This window comes from Scophthalmus maximus, chromosome 12 (assembly GCF_022379125.1).
Source record: "Scophthalmus maximus strain ysfricsl-2021 chromosome 12, ASM2237912v1, whole genome shotgun sequence".
NCBI lineage: Eukaryota > Metazoa > Chordata > Actinopteri > Pleuronectiformes > Scophthalmidae > Scophthalmus > Scophthalmus maximus.
This window is the reverse complement of record NC_061526.1, coordinates 7,485,001-7,497,500: the sequence shown is the minus strand read 5'-3', so window position 1 is coordinate 7,497,500 and position 12,500 is coordinate 7,485,001. Positions and strand designations below refer to the sequence as shown.

The 12,500-nt window shown below is 45.3% G+C and overlaps 1 protein-coding gene across 1 annotated transcript in view; it reads left to right on the top strand.

The window, feature by feature from the left end:
- Positions 1-12,500, top strand: part of htr2cl1 (5-hydroxytryptamine (serotonin) receptor 2C, G protein-coupled-like 1) — a 107,842-nt gene that overhangs the window by 86,569 nt on the left and 8,773 nt on the right. Inside the window, exons 7-8 of the mRNA XM_047336247.1 lie at positions 5,527-5,693; positions 9,832-10,628. Coding sequence (XP_047192203.1) covers positions 10,208-10,628 — 421 coding nt within the window. The 5' untranslated portion in view covers positions 5,527-5,693; positions 9,832-10,207. The remainder of the gene's footprint in view (positions 1-5,526; positions 5,694-9,831; positions 10,629-12,500) is intronic.

The window sequence follows — 12,500 nt, the reverse complement described above, 5'->3', positions numbered from 1 at the left end:
TGTCCTGCCTCTTTGGTGTTTACATAACGCCTCATGAGCATTCAGACCTACGGAGCGTGAACACATGTGGACGGGCGCCGTCGTCGTGTAACATCTCCACATCTGTAGATCTGCAGGAGAACAGACGTCTGCTGGTTTCACAGAATTCCACTTGGTTTTCAACACAGTCAGGTTTTTTTTCATCCGTGTTCTGTGTGGTTGGTTGGTTGGATAGTTGACTAGTTGACTGGTTGGTTGGTTGGTTGGTCGGTTGGTTGGTTGGATTGTTAACTTTGGTTGGTTGGTTTTTTGACTGGTTGGTTGGTTGGTTGGTTGGTTGTTTGACTGGTTGGTTGGTTGGTTGGTCGGTTGGTTGGTCGGTTGCTTGATCGGTTGGTTGGTTGGTTGGATTGTTAACTTTGGTTGGTTGGTTTTTTGACTGGTTGGTTGGTTGGATTGGTTAAATTTGGTTGGTTGGTTGGTTGGTTGACTGGTTGTTTGACTGGTTGGTTGGTTGGTTGGTTGTTTGACTGGTTGTTTGACTGGTTGGTTGGTTGGTTGGTTGGATTGGTTAACTTTGGTTGGTCGGTCGGTCGGTTGGCTGCTTGGTTACCAGGTTTGTTTGGTTGGTTGGCTGGGATTTAATGAGGACTCAACCTTGCTACACACACACACACACACATACACACACACACACACAGTTGGCCAGAAAAAGTTGGATTTTAACATACTTTGACTCCATAAGTTGACTCCTTTCAAAAAGAGTTGAAAAACCAAACAGACCAGGTTAGTAGTTCCCTGATTAGAAAGGCTCACAGAGCAACCAATAAAAAGCGAGTAGCCGTGCGTGACGGTCACTGGGAGCACATCTGGGACACGTGTCTGACCAATCAGATTGTTCTCCACACACACACACACACCTACACAAAGACACAGTATCTACTGAAGCCACAACTGGACACCATCTGCTGTTGCTGTACACGGTGATGTATTGTGTTTACATTCCAGGATGGAAAGCCGTGCTTCATGGGTATTACAGTCACAGCTGTAACACGTCTCTGACCAATCCCAACGTCAAAAGACAGTGTCAGAAATATCCATGTGTGTGTGTGTGTGTATAGCAACATATGTCAAGGTGGAGTGCTCATTAAGTCTGCACTCACACACTTCACCTCCAGCCTCACGCCATCGCTCCTCTTCTTCCTCTCTCTCCACTTTTCATCCCCGTGGAGTGAAACTCATCCGATAGACTCTCTCATTTTCTGTGTCAGCGCTACAATCACAATGTGTTTCCCCTCGTGGGACCAGTGGCTGTGTCGCTTTAATAAAACAGAAAACTATAAAACTATTTTTCTTTTTGTCAAACGCAGTCGGGTCGTTTCAATTCGCGCGCGACGAATCGGATGAATCACAGACGATTAGAATCACCGAATTAGTTTAAATGTCAAGATTTGAAAGGCCCCCGGTTGTTTTGGTTATTCTGACAGTGAGAGTGTGTTTCACTGAACATTAGAGCATGTGAACCTTCATCATATAATAACCCACATTAACGTAAAACACAGTTATTCATACACGCTAGTGATCAAGTAAAAACATTAGCAGTGAAAATGTACGTGCGCTGTATGAAACCCAACAATATTAATATTTATTTCATCTAAATAAGTTGTTGATTGTTTCTCTGATCTTATTGGTTGAATATTTGCGATGCTGTACGTCACTGTAGGACATTTTCATTTTCTGACGTCATAGTGACGTCATTCCCACCATATGATCGTGAATTTATTCTACTGCCTCATTTGATTATATTTATTATCTTCATCCGAACGTTCAGATATGCATGATCGTCGGCGCTTTAGATCTTGAGAGAGTTCTTGGAGAACGGGGTTTTTTTTCCGACCACATTTGTTGTGGTTGACCTTGACCTTTGACCTTAAACCGATTTTGCTCTAAAAGTTAATCGTCAGGAGAAAAACTCTCAATTAGCGTTGCCACCAAGTGTGGTGACAATCCATCCATACGTGAAAAACAATACGCTGCTTCCTTCATGAAATCAGAAGGTCATGATCCAACACATCAGCTTGTCTTTACTTTTCTCATGAGGACGACTTTGAACAACCTTCCCAAAGTCGGGATGAGGAAACAGGACGACGTCTTCCCTCTGTCGTTCCGGCTCCACAGTTTCACGCTGAGCAGGACGAACAGGAGTTCAGGCGAAAGCCCGTTGTTGTTTTTGTATTTTTTATTTTCCAGAGGGTAAAATGTTTCTGTGATTGCCTTGTGTGAGTTCCTCGGAGCCGCTCCGGTCGCTGTGCCGATCGTTGTGCTGATGATGTTGATGTTTCAACTTTGCCTTAATGGGATTTTTGACAGCAGCACGGAGGAGAATATGGAAACACACACTCACACACACACACACACACACACACACACTCAAAAATAAACACGCACAAAAGACTTGACGCAGAACATAAAGTGTTTTGTTCACACAGGAGTTTTCTTCTCTCTCTCTCCCTCCGCTGTTATAACTTTAAATCAAAATGAAAATAAAAGTCAGAATCAATTGATGTTTTGTCGCCTGACAAAGGGAGAGGAGTGACACACACACACAGTCAAGGTCAGAGATGGGCGGGCCCTCGCCTACGTTGACGGTCATCGGTAATACAAAATGGCCGACTGCGTGATGGAGTTAGAACAATAGGCGTTTTGGAGGTCTGCGCTTGATACATGTTCCCTCCAGAGTGTTGAAATCTCATAGGGGGCGCTAAAGAGCCACCTTTCCACAGCTTGCCTCGGTTTCCTCACGTTGACGTGGTTTTCTCTGTTTGTCGTCGGATGAACGAAACAGTCACATCTCAGAGGAATATTTGCCTCTGCACTTCGATCTGTATTCCGTCTGTGCATCATAACATTTCACACACAAAAAAGAATTCTCCATGTCGTGTGAAAACGGCGTTTTCATTCACGCCGAGCGGAACGTGTTGGGAACGTTGGAACATGTTTTATCATCTTATTCGTCAGAGAAACAGTGGTTGAAAAGAACCAGACGTGTTTGTTTTGAACCGTCTTGACTCCCGCCTGTGCAGTTTGGGGACAGTGGAGTCGGACTGGGCCACGTTCAGGGACGGAGAACCCGCTGGTGAAGCCGTGAAGAAAACCAAACGTGACTCCACTGCGTCCTGGTTCACTCACTCATTTCCCAGCGTGTTTGATTCCGTCCCTCCTCCCTCCTCCTCTCTCTCTTCCTGTGACCTCGTCCGCTTCCCTCCTCTCCTCTCAGTCACAGCAGTAAAACAGCAGTGTGAACCATTCATATTCTTCCTTCTTTCACTCCTGCGGCTGCAGTCGGTCCCTCACATCCATTCATCTCTCTCTGGCTCTCTGGTTTTGTCGTTTCTCCTTTGAATCTTTTGACTTCTTCCCTCTCCTGCTCCTCTCTCTCTCTCTCTCTCTCTTCTTCTCGTGGAGTCTCTCGGCTGAGGAACTCTCTGTTCTGCTCTCCATTGTGTCTCAGGTCGAACACTCTGCTTCCTGTCTACACAGTTGTTACACACTGCATCGACCTGCTCACACACACACACACACACACACACACACACACACACACACACACACACACACACACACACACACACACTGCTGTGCTCGCCTTTATCCTTTCTTCTTTCCTCTTTACAATCGTTCGCAGCAGCTGACAGACAGAACATCTTTGAGTTTACCGATCACACACACCCCTCCCCGTCTCTGTCTGACACACGCACGCACGCACACACACACACACACACACACACACACACACACACACACACACACACACACACACACACACACACACACACACACACACACACACGGAGGGATTATGTGGTCTTACACTAGCAGTGCAGCTTTGTGTTAATGTCCTTTTACATCATCCTGCAGAGAATCAACTTTGCCACTTTGACTCTTTAAACACATTCATCTCTCTCCCTCTCTCCTTCCTTCATTAAATTCATTCACACATTAGTTTTCTGTCTTTTTTGTGAATCGCAGCTGAATTAAAACGTCAGCCTGTTTGTTTTTCCGTCGCCTGTCTTCGTACCGTGAACACATTCCCCAGGGACGTGTCAGGATGGAACAACCCGTCAGGAATCCTGCTGCCGCGTCCCGACTGCCGTGTAATATTTGAAAAAAGCTCTTTCTGAAATCTGTGGCAGGACCATTAACAAGCGTCCCTCTGTCGACAGTGAAGAAAACAGCAGCTCTGCAATGTTATTGCCAGCTGGGACGAAGGTGTGTGCGTGTGTGTGTGCCTGTGCGTGCGTGCGTTCTGGGTTTATATGATTTTGTCACGTTGTGTACCTTGTGAAGGTCGAGGATCTGGAGGATCCATCGCCACATGGATTTAAAAGTATAGCAAACTACAGACGACGATGAAAAAATGATTTGAACATTTACATCAGTGTGATAACGACAGAAACCATCGTTTTGACGTGACTAACCTGTATTCTGTGTACTGACCAGCAGAGGGCGACTATGAGAACGTGACTACGTCTCACTTGATCTAGAAACGTCAGTAAAACATTTTCCTATTGGAGTTTATGGTTCAAGTCTTCTTCAATAACAGCACGATGTTCATTTTGTACATTATGGTCCAGTTACAGTCACACAGACCATAAAGCTCTGGATGCGTTGGGGGGCGTGGATTCAGTGTGATTGACAGCTGGTGCCGTCCAATCGGGGAAGGTCGCAGGTGATGAATCAAACATTTTAACCACTTTACGTTTCCGGTCTTTTTCTCGTGTCGTTAAACAAAAGAGCGATGAATGTTTCACTCTCGAAAGATCAACAGTCACTTATTGTTCTGGAGCCCAAGAGGTTTTAGAAAGAGAATATTGATTTTACACCCTAAGTGTGGACAGTGAGTAGCTGAGGTGTCAGTGTCTGTCGGCGGAGGTCAAAGGGCAGTTTGAGGGCTTTTAAGATGGATTTATGGATTCTACCTCTTCCTCCGTCGACAGGCTCCTCCCACTCCATCCATCTTCCCGTAATGGCTCCGTCTGTCCGGTCCATTAGGCCTCGTTGGTTTTGGCAGCTGCTCTGATGAAAATGACCCGTGTGACACGATCCAATGGTCAATGTCACCTAACTGGGTTTTATAAAAGTGAGAGGTGCGAAGGTCTAACTATCCACCTTTTAAAAATACGTTCACAAAGTCGGCTCGTGCGCGGTCACATTCCCGTCGCTGCGCCGTGATTCGCTTACGAAATACGTCATTTGGCAATAAATAGAAGGAAAAGAGAGACTTGATCCAGATTCCCCTTTAACTGTTGACTCAGGAGTTAGAATCATTATTATTTCATCCCTGGTTCATTTCACAACACCTGTTTTTGTTGCAGCTACAAATGGGAATAATTAAAGAATCATCCACCGTGTGATTCTTGTTTGACGAATGTGTGTGTGTGTGATTCGTGTGTGTGTGCGCGTGTTTGCGTGTCAGGAGTTTTGTTTTTTTACCCTCAGTTTTGATCAGAGATGTTTGTGTCTCATTCTCTTTCTGTTTCCCTGCAGATGGATGGAGCCGACCCCTCGCTCCGGAGGTGTGGCGTGACGGATGACAGAGGGGTTGATACGGCGGGAGAGAGACAGAGAGAGACAGAGCGAGGAGAGCGAGGTGGCGGCGCCGCGAGGGGTCGTGGCCGGTGGTAACGGAAATCAAGAAGAAGCAGCAGCAAAAGGTCAGACGCAAATCAATTCACTGATAGTCTCCGTCTTCTTCATCCATCTGTTTCTGTCTCTCCATCTTCCTTCTTTTCTATTTGCTCCGTCTTTTCTCTTCTGCATGACACCGACAGGAAAAGTAAAAGCTCAGGACTTTGTGTGAAGTCGTTTCGAGCCACAACACAACTCCGTCTCCACAACACACGTCACTTGTTTCCACCTTTTTTAAGTTCCCGCCCTGCGGCGCATGGCTCATTCTGGGGACACCGATGTATTTCACAGCGCGAGCAGCCGCAGCTCGTAAGGAGTTCCGACTGGACGAGACGCTCGGAGAGAACGAAGGAGCCAGATTCTTGTTCCTTCGCCCGGTGGTTATTCAAGGTGAAGCAGCAGGATTGTTCTCGGCCGCGTTGCCAACTCGCCAGGATCTTTGAACTGGAACTGTGAATCTCTCAGGAGGAGGTTTGTTAATCAGCCTGTTGTTTCTCTTCAGTCGAGTCACGACGGGACGTCAGCAGACCACCGGGGCTGATGGGAAATTACAGGCGACTAAAACATGGTTTGCAAATAAAGCAGATTCAAATTGATGTCTGAATATATACGAGCCACAACGTTCCGCTGAGAGAAGCGGTTTTTCAAGGATGTAAATCTCGTTCAGTCGTTACAAATGTTCACGGTTTTCTTTTATCAAACCTATTATACTGAATCTACCAGAATAACGAGAACAAAATATTGGGCATAATTCTACCGCGAAAAAACAAAAGCAATGTAATGTTTAAATACAAAGCAAAAAATGAATTATCAATTGAACTATTCATATTGCACCTTACATACAGGGGAGTGAAGTTCAAACTGCTTCAGTCAAAACAATTTAAAAAATCCTGATGTGAGAAAGATTTCATATCAATCAAAAAGATAGACTGTTAAATGTTTTCCCTGTTACAAGAACAGTAATCAGCTGGCAGCAGGGTTGCCATTATGTTACTGTAAAATTAACATTAATCTACCGTCACTGAAATTTATAGTTTGGTACTGTTATTCAAAAATACGGTATGAACTTTTTTACATTATTTTCACAGTATTTTATACTTTTTTTTTTTTTACCTAAGACACTAGAATAGACCTCACTCTTTTTAAAGTCCTCCTGAAATCTGGCTACAAGCACAAACCACAGCAAAATGTTCTTTGAAAGTCCAGAGCTAAATCAAATAAATCACAACCTCTTTTTGCATTTTACTTTTTATTTTAATAAAATGCTGTAAACTGCACATGCCGAACAATTGCATATTGAACTAGTACTCACAAAAACCTGGGACAGAACATTGGACGATATAATGCTGTGACAGAACAATTAACATTCAAAATATGAACTGTACATTCAGGCTCTAACAAGTATACTTAAGTGTAAGTGCAGAAGTCCAAGAGTTGAACGATGGACTTCTGGTCCTCTCAGACCACCTCTGACTCTGAGAGACAAAGAAACAAGTTCAATGAATTAGAGAAAAAAAGACAATCTGGTGTTTTCACACATGTGAGTGAGTCATGGGGCTGAATCATCAGAAGTGTCTGAAACACTACAGTGTTTAAGATTCTGTGTAACAGTGAAGTTGTGCAAAACGTCTTCCAGTGAATAATCAGCGTGAATGAAGGGTTCATGTTGCTTCAACTGATGTAGTGGTTCTCATTGGTTTATATTGTCAAGACTAAAAATGAGCTCATGTTGTCTGACTAAGCAGTGTATGAAACCAAATCCACATGCACATATTCCATGATGCAAGCGACCTGGAAACATCACTGATAAACTTCTCTGATTTATGGATTGAATAAAATTGATACTCACTAAATAATAGGACCATTGGGGAAAGATGAAGAAAACAATGGATCCCAGCTCCACATGTCCTGGTGACATTTCTCTTCCCAATGCAATAAATACTGGATGACACTGCTGTTAATAAAAAATGCTGTATTGCTAAAATACAGCACTTAAATGACAAAGTCCTGTTTTAACAAGTAACTGGTTAACACTGTTGAAATCTTGCTGTAAATTTACAGAAATCATTTACAGTGTACGATGAAGGTCATAAAATGTACATGTAAAAATAATATCAACAAACCATTTACAAAGGTGCAATGAATAAGTGCAGAGATCAAAAGTGGGGTTAAAGAGGAAGGTTTTAATAATAGAGTCATTTCAATCAAAATGAATCGAGGTTTGAGGTGTGACGGGGGCGTTGAACCCAAGAGCAGTTCACCACGGGGAGAGATATCCTGTATCGCAGCAGACCGGGCTGGAGGAGCGGGTACGGGGAGAAGCCAGGCCGCCGAGGAGACCGGCAGACAGCGCTCCAGGAACACGCTGACAAAGCTCGTAGTCGGGGGCAGAAGGCAGAGGTGGTTACCGTGGCAGAGACGAGGCAGGGAAGTCGGGGCGAGGCAGGGTCGGAGCCGGTGGAGCAGGGTCGGTGGAGCAGGGTCGGTGGAGCAGGGTCGGTGGAGCAGGGTCGGTGGAGCAGGGTCGGTGGAGCAGGGTCGGTGGAGCAGGGTCGGTGGAGCAGGGTCGGAGCAGGGAAATCAGTGCAACCGCTGGAAAGTCTGTCATCACTGACTCTGTGAACTAGAGAGGCTTATATACTGGGTCTGATTGTGGATGAGCTGCAGCTGAGGGACCAGGTGAGGGGGATGAACTAACGAGGTGGGTGTGTCCGGCTGAGGGACCAGGTGAGGGGGATGAACTAACGAGGTGGGTGTGTCCGGCTGAGGGACCAGGTGAGGGGGATGAACTAACGAGGTGGGTGTGTCTGGCTGGCCAATAGGAGCAGAGGTGTGGTGAGTGGAAATCTACTGGAGTCGACCGGGACACGACGGTTCATTTTAATCCCACGAAGCAAAAGACGCAAATCTGCATCAGCAGGGAAATTGAGAAACAAATTATTATCGCTGGTTTGTGGATATGAAATATGAACCATGAAATGTTTGGCTTCAGAAGCTCCTTCTTCTTCACCGCCCTCTTTCTTTTTTTATCTGTTTCCTCCATCACCTTTTATTTATCTCTCCAGTCTTCTCTTCATCTCACCTCCGTCTCTAGACGCTCTCATGGTCCTCCTCCTCCTCTTCCTCCTCCACAAAACAGATCAATAAATCAATCAGTAAATCCTGATAAAAAAACATGAATAATGTGAAACATTCATTTGATTTTTATTCCTGTTGATATAAAGTCCATCTACTGGTTTCTGTAAAAGTCAAAAGCCGTTGTTTTTTCCTTAACTGCAGGTTCACTGTTCCATGTGGCAATAAAATGAAGAGGCACATTTCCCAAAAAGTGTCAAACATGGAACAGAAAAAACTGACGTATGAATCCTTTTTGTAAAGGTCACACACGAGCTGCAAACATCTGGAAAACACCTGTCATGTTTCTGAAGCCTGTTGCAAGAAACAAGCAGGAAACTCACAGTGTGTCTGCACACACACACACACACACACACACACACACACACACACACCGCACAGACACACACACACACAGACACACACACACACACACACACACAGACACACACACACACACACACAGACAGACACACACACGATCTCAGGAAATTATTGTGTTTGCACACAATCGCACCTAGTTGAGTGATTCATGCAAAAACATACAAATACGCTCACACACATCGAGATACATACTCTCTCCCTCACACACACACACGCACACACTCACACACACACATTTGCTTTTCATTCTTAAACATGCGCCTACATATTTACAAAAAAATGTCTCATTGGTTTTCAGTCTTTGGATTATTGTTTTGACACGCACACACACTCTCTATCTCTTTCACACACACACACACACACACACACACACACACTCTCTGACTCTTCCACATCTCCTCGAAGATATTTATGAGGTGCTAAATCACTTAGCTGTCTGAGTGCTAAGGTGAATAGAGAGGACAGCCTGTACTTTATACTCACCCAGCGAGCACACACACACACACACACACACACACACACACACACGCACACACACACACACACACACACACATTTTACATGACATACATACGAGGACGACATACGAGAGGAAAGTTTGATTGATTACAAACTGTTCAAGGTCAAAAGATCTGATCTTTTTTCTGTCGTTGCTTCCTTCCACAGAACCTGATCTTCTCTTCTGACCTGCACGGAGAAAACACAACCTCTAACTCTCTGCAAACAGATGGATGTGTCAGGCACCAGCCCCGGATATGAACCAATCAGTCACTATCTCCGGATGACGGACATTTAAACGCTCGGTTCCATCATGAGGTGAACGTAACCGAGCGTCAAGGAACATCACAGGACGTTAACACACGGAACTCGTGGCCAAGACTTTACTGGAATACGAGTCCAGGCCACTCGTCTTCATCCCCGCCTCCCCATTCCCCGTCACTCCCCTTCCCCTCTACCTCCGCCCCCCGTTGGTTAACTTTAAAACTCATCAAATAAGTCTCCTCCGATGGTCAGTGAAGCTCCTTGAGGCTCTCTCTTTGGGATGGGCGGACCAGGAAGGGCTCTGCTCGGCGGGTTCAGCACCACCACCTCCTCCTCTGTGGAGGTCGGAGGGCGGATGTCCTGGCCGAGCAACAGCCCTCTGGACCTGAACCAAACCCAGCCGTGGGGGAGCGTGGGCGTCGGCGTGGGCGTCGGCGGCGCGGCCGCCATGAGCGCAGGAGTGGACAACTTCACCCAGGCGTCCGTCACCCGCGAGGTGATCAAGGAGAAGAACTGGCCGGCGCTGCTCATCCTCGTCATCATCGCGCTGACGGTCGGCGGCAACATCCTGGTGATCCTGGCGGTGTCGCTGGAGAAGAAGCTGCAGAACGCCACCAACTTCTTCCTGCGCTCGCTGGCGGTGGCCGACATGCTCGTGGGCATCCTGGTCATGCCCATCTCCCTCATCAACATCCTGTACGGTGAGTCACACAAAGCTCACGGTCTATTTCAGCGTTCACTCATTCATGTTGATTATTCAAGACACTTCCATAAATGTGAAGGTCTCACAGAAGAAGACAAGTCCAAATTGAAGAGCAGCAGATGTTGAAATTTTCGGACCGGTCAGGCCTGGACATAGGTGAAGGTCCATAAACATTAAAAACTACATTTCCCATAGTGCAACTCCACAGACACGAGGGTGTGTAGATACCCTGCGTTCCATTGTACCTTGGAACTCAGAAATCGGGTTTATCGTTCCAGTATAATCTCGGAACTGGGAATAACAACCTCCGAGTCAGAAATTGCAACTGGAACTTCTTCTAAGAAAGAAGGAAGTTTAGAGAAGATCTGCGATGTGCACGTTTACAGGTTCACAGTCAGGAATCTCTCCGACTGCAGAGAACCTGGCCGGACCGTTCTTCCATTCAATGTGTTTTTACTCAACATTCGGAAAATTGAAATCAATAACAGAACAACACGCCGTGCGATTGAGCTTGCGTGGGCGTCGGTGCAGAATCCTGGCTCAGATACTCGTGAGCAGCAACAACAGCAGTTTGATGGATGGCAAGATATTGTAATTATCAAGTTGGCATCGTGAAATAACAGTGTGCAAAAAAAAATGATTTCAGTAATTGCAGAGAAAAAGATTTTGAAATAACGACGGGATGAACAGTACGTGACAGTGAGCTGGTACAGAAACAGCTGCAGGAATGTGCAGAGAAGGTTGTGTGTCTGTGTTTGCATGATCACACTGTACACAACAGGTACAGTACAGAATCAGACCGGTGATTACAGGTCGTGAAGTTCAGGCAGTAAAGTCAAGCTGCGTCCACACCAGACGCCACGCGACTGTACGTATCCGAGTCTGGTCGCAGGAACCTTTTGTGCTCAGTCATAAACACACACACACACACACACACACACATACAGAGAGACAGACAGGTCGTGTGTGTGTGTCTCTCTCACACACACACACACATATTCAGATTTCAGTAATGATATGATGATGACAATGATTAAAATGATGATGGCAATAATGATGAAAGATTGATTTGGCTGCTTTTACAGCTGCCACCCCCAAACACACACACACACACACACACACACACACACACACACACATCACTTTTGGCAAATACGTTGATTAATTTCTTTAATTGGAATAAACACAATGATGATTAAATATGATTAATGGAGTCTGGGCCTGCAAGACACACACACACACAAACTCACACACACACACACACACACACACACACACACACACACACACACTGCATAAAGAAGGTGAACGATGTTTGGACAGGAATAATGATTCTCATCAGCTTCATCAAATTATCTCTCTCCAGTAAATCTCTCTCACGATGTCAGGCGACCTGGGTTCACACACGCACACACACACACACACACACAGACACACACACACACACACAGTACATGACCCTAAGGTTTGGAAACACATGCGCTCGCTGAGAAAACATACATGAACAAAAACGTACACACGCACACACACGCACACACACGCACACGTCTTCTCTGACAGTGAATTAATATAAGATGTGTCCTCTGATTTACAGGCAGGTAGAGAATGACAGTCGACTGAACATCGCTCCACATGTGTTTGGTGAAAAGAATAGAATAGAATAGAATAGAATAGAATAGAAGCACTCCTCTTGGTACATTCACACAAATTAAAATATATTAAAAACTACAATGGGACTGAGTAGAGCGGTCAGTCCACCAACGAACGAACGAGGTGTCTAACCGTGCTAAATACCGTTTATTGGTTTAAGAATATATATATATATATACTGTATATATATACATCAGGTGCAGTTGGATAATGACAGTGA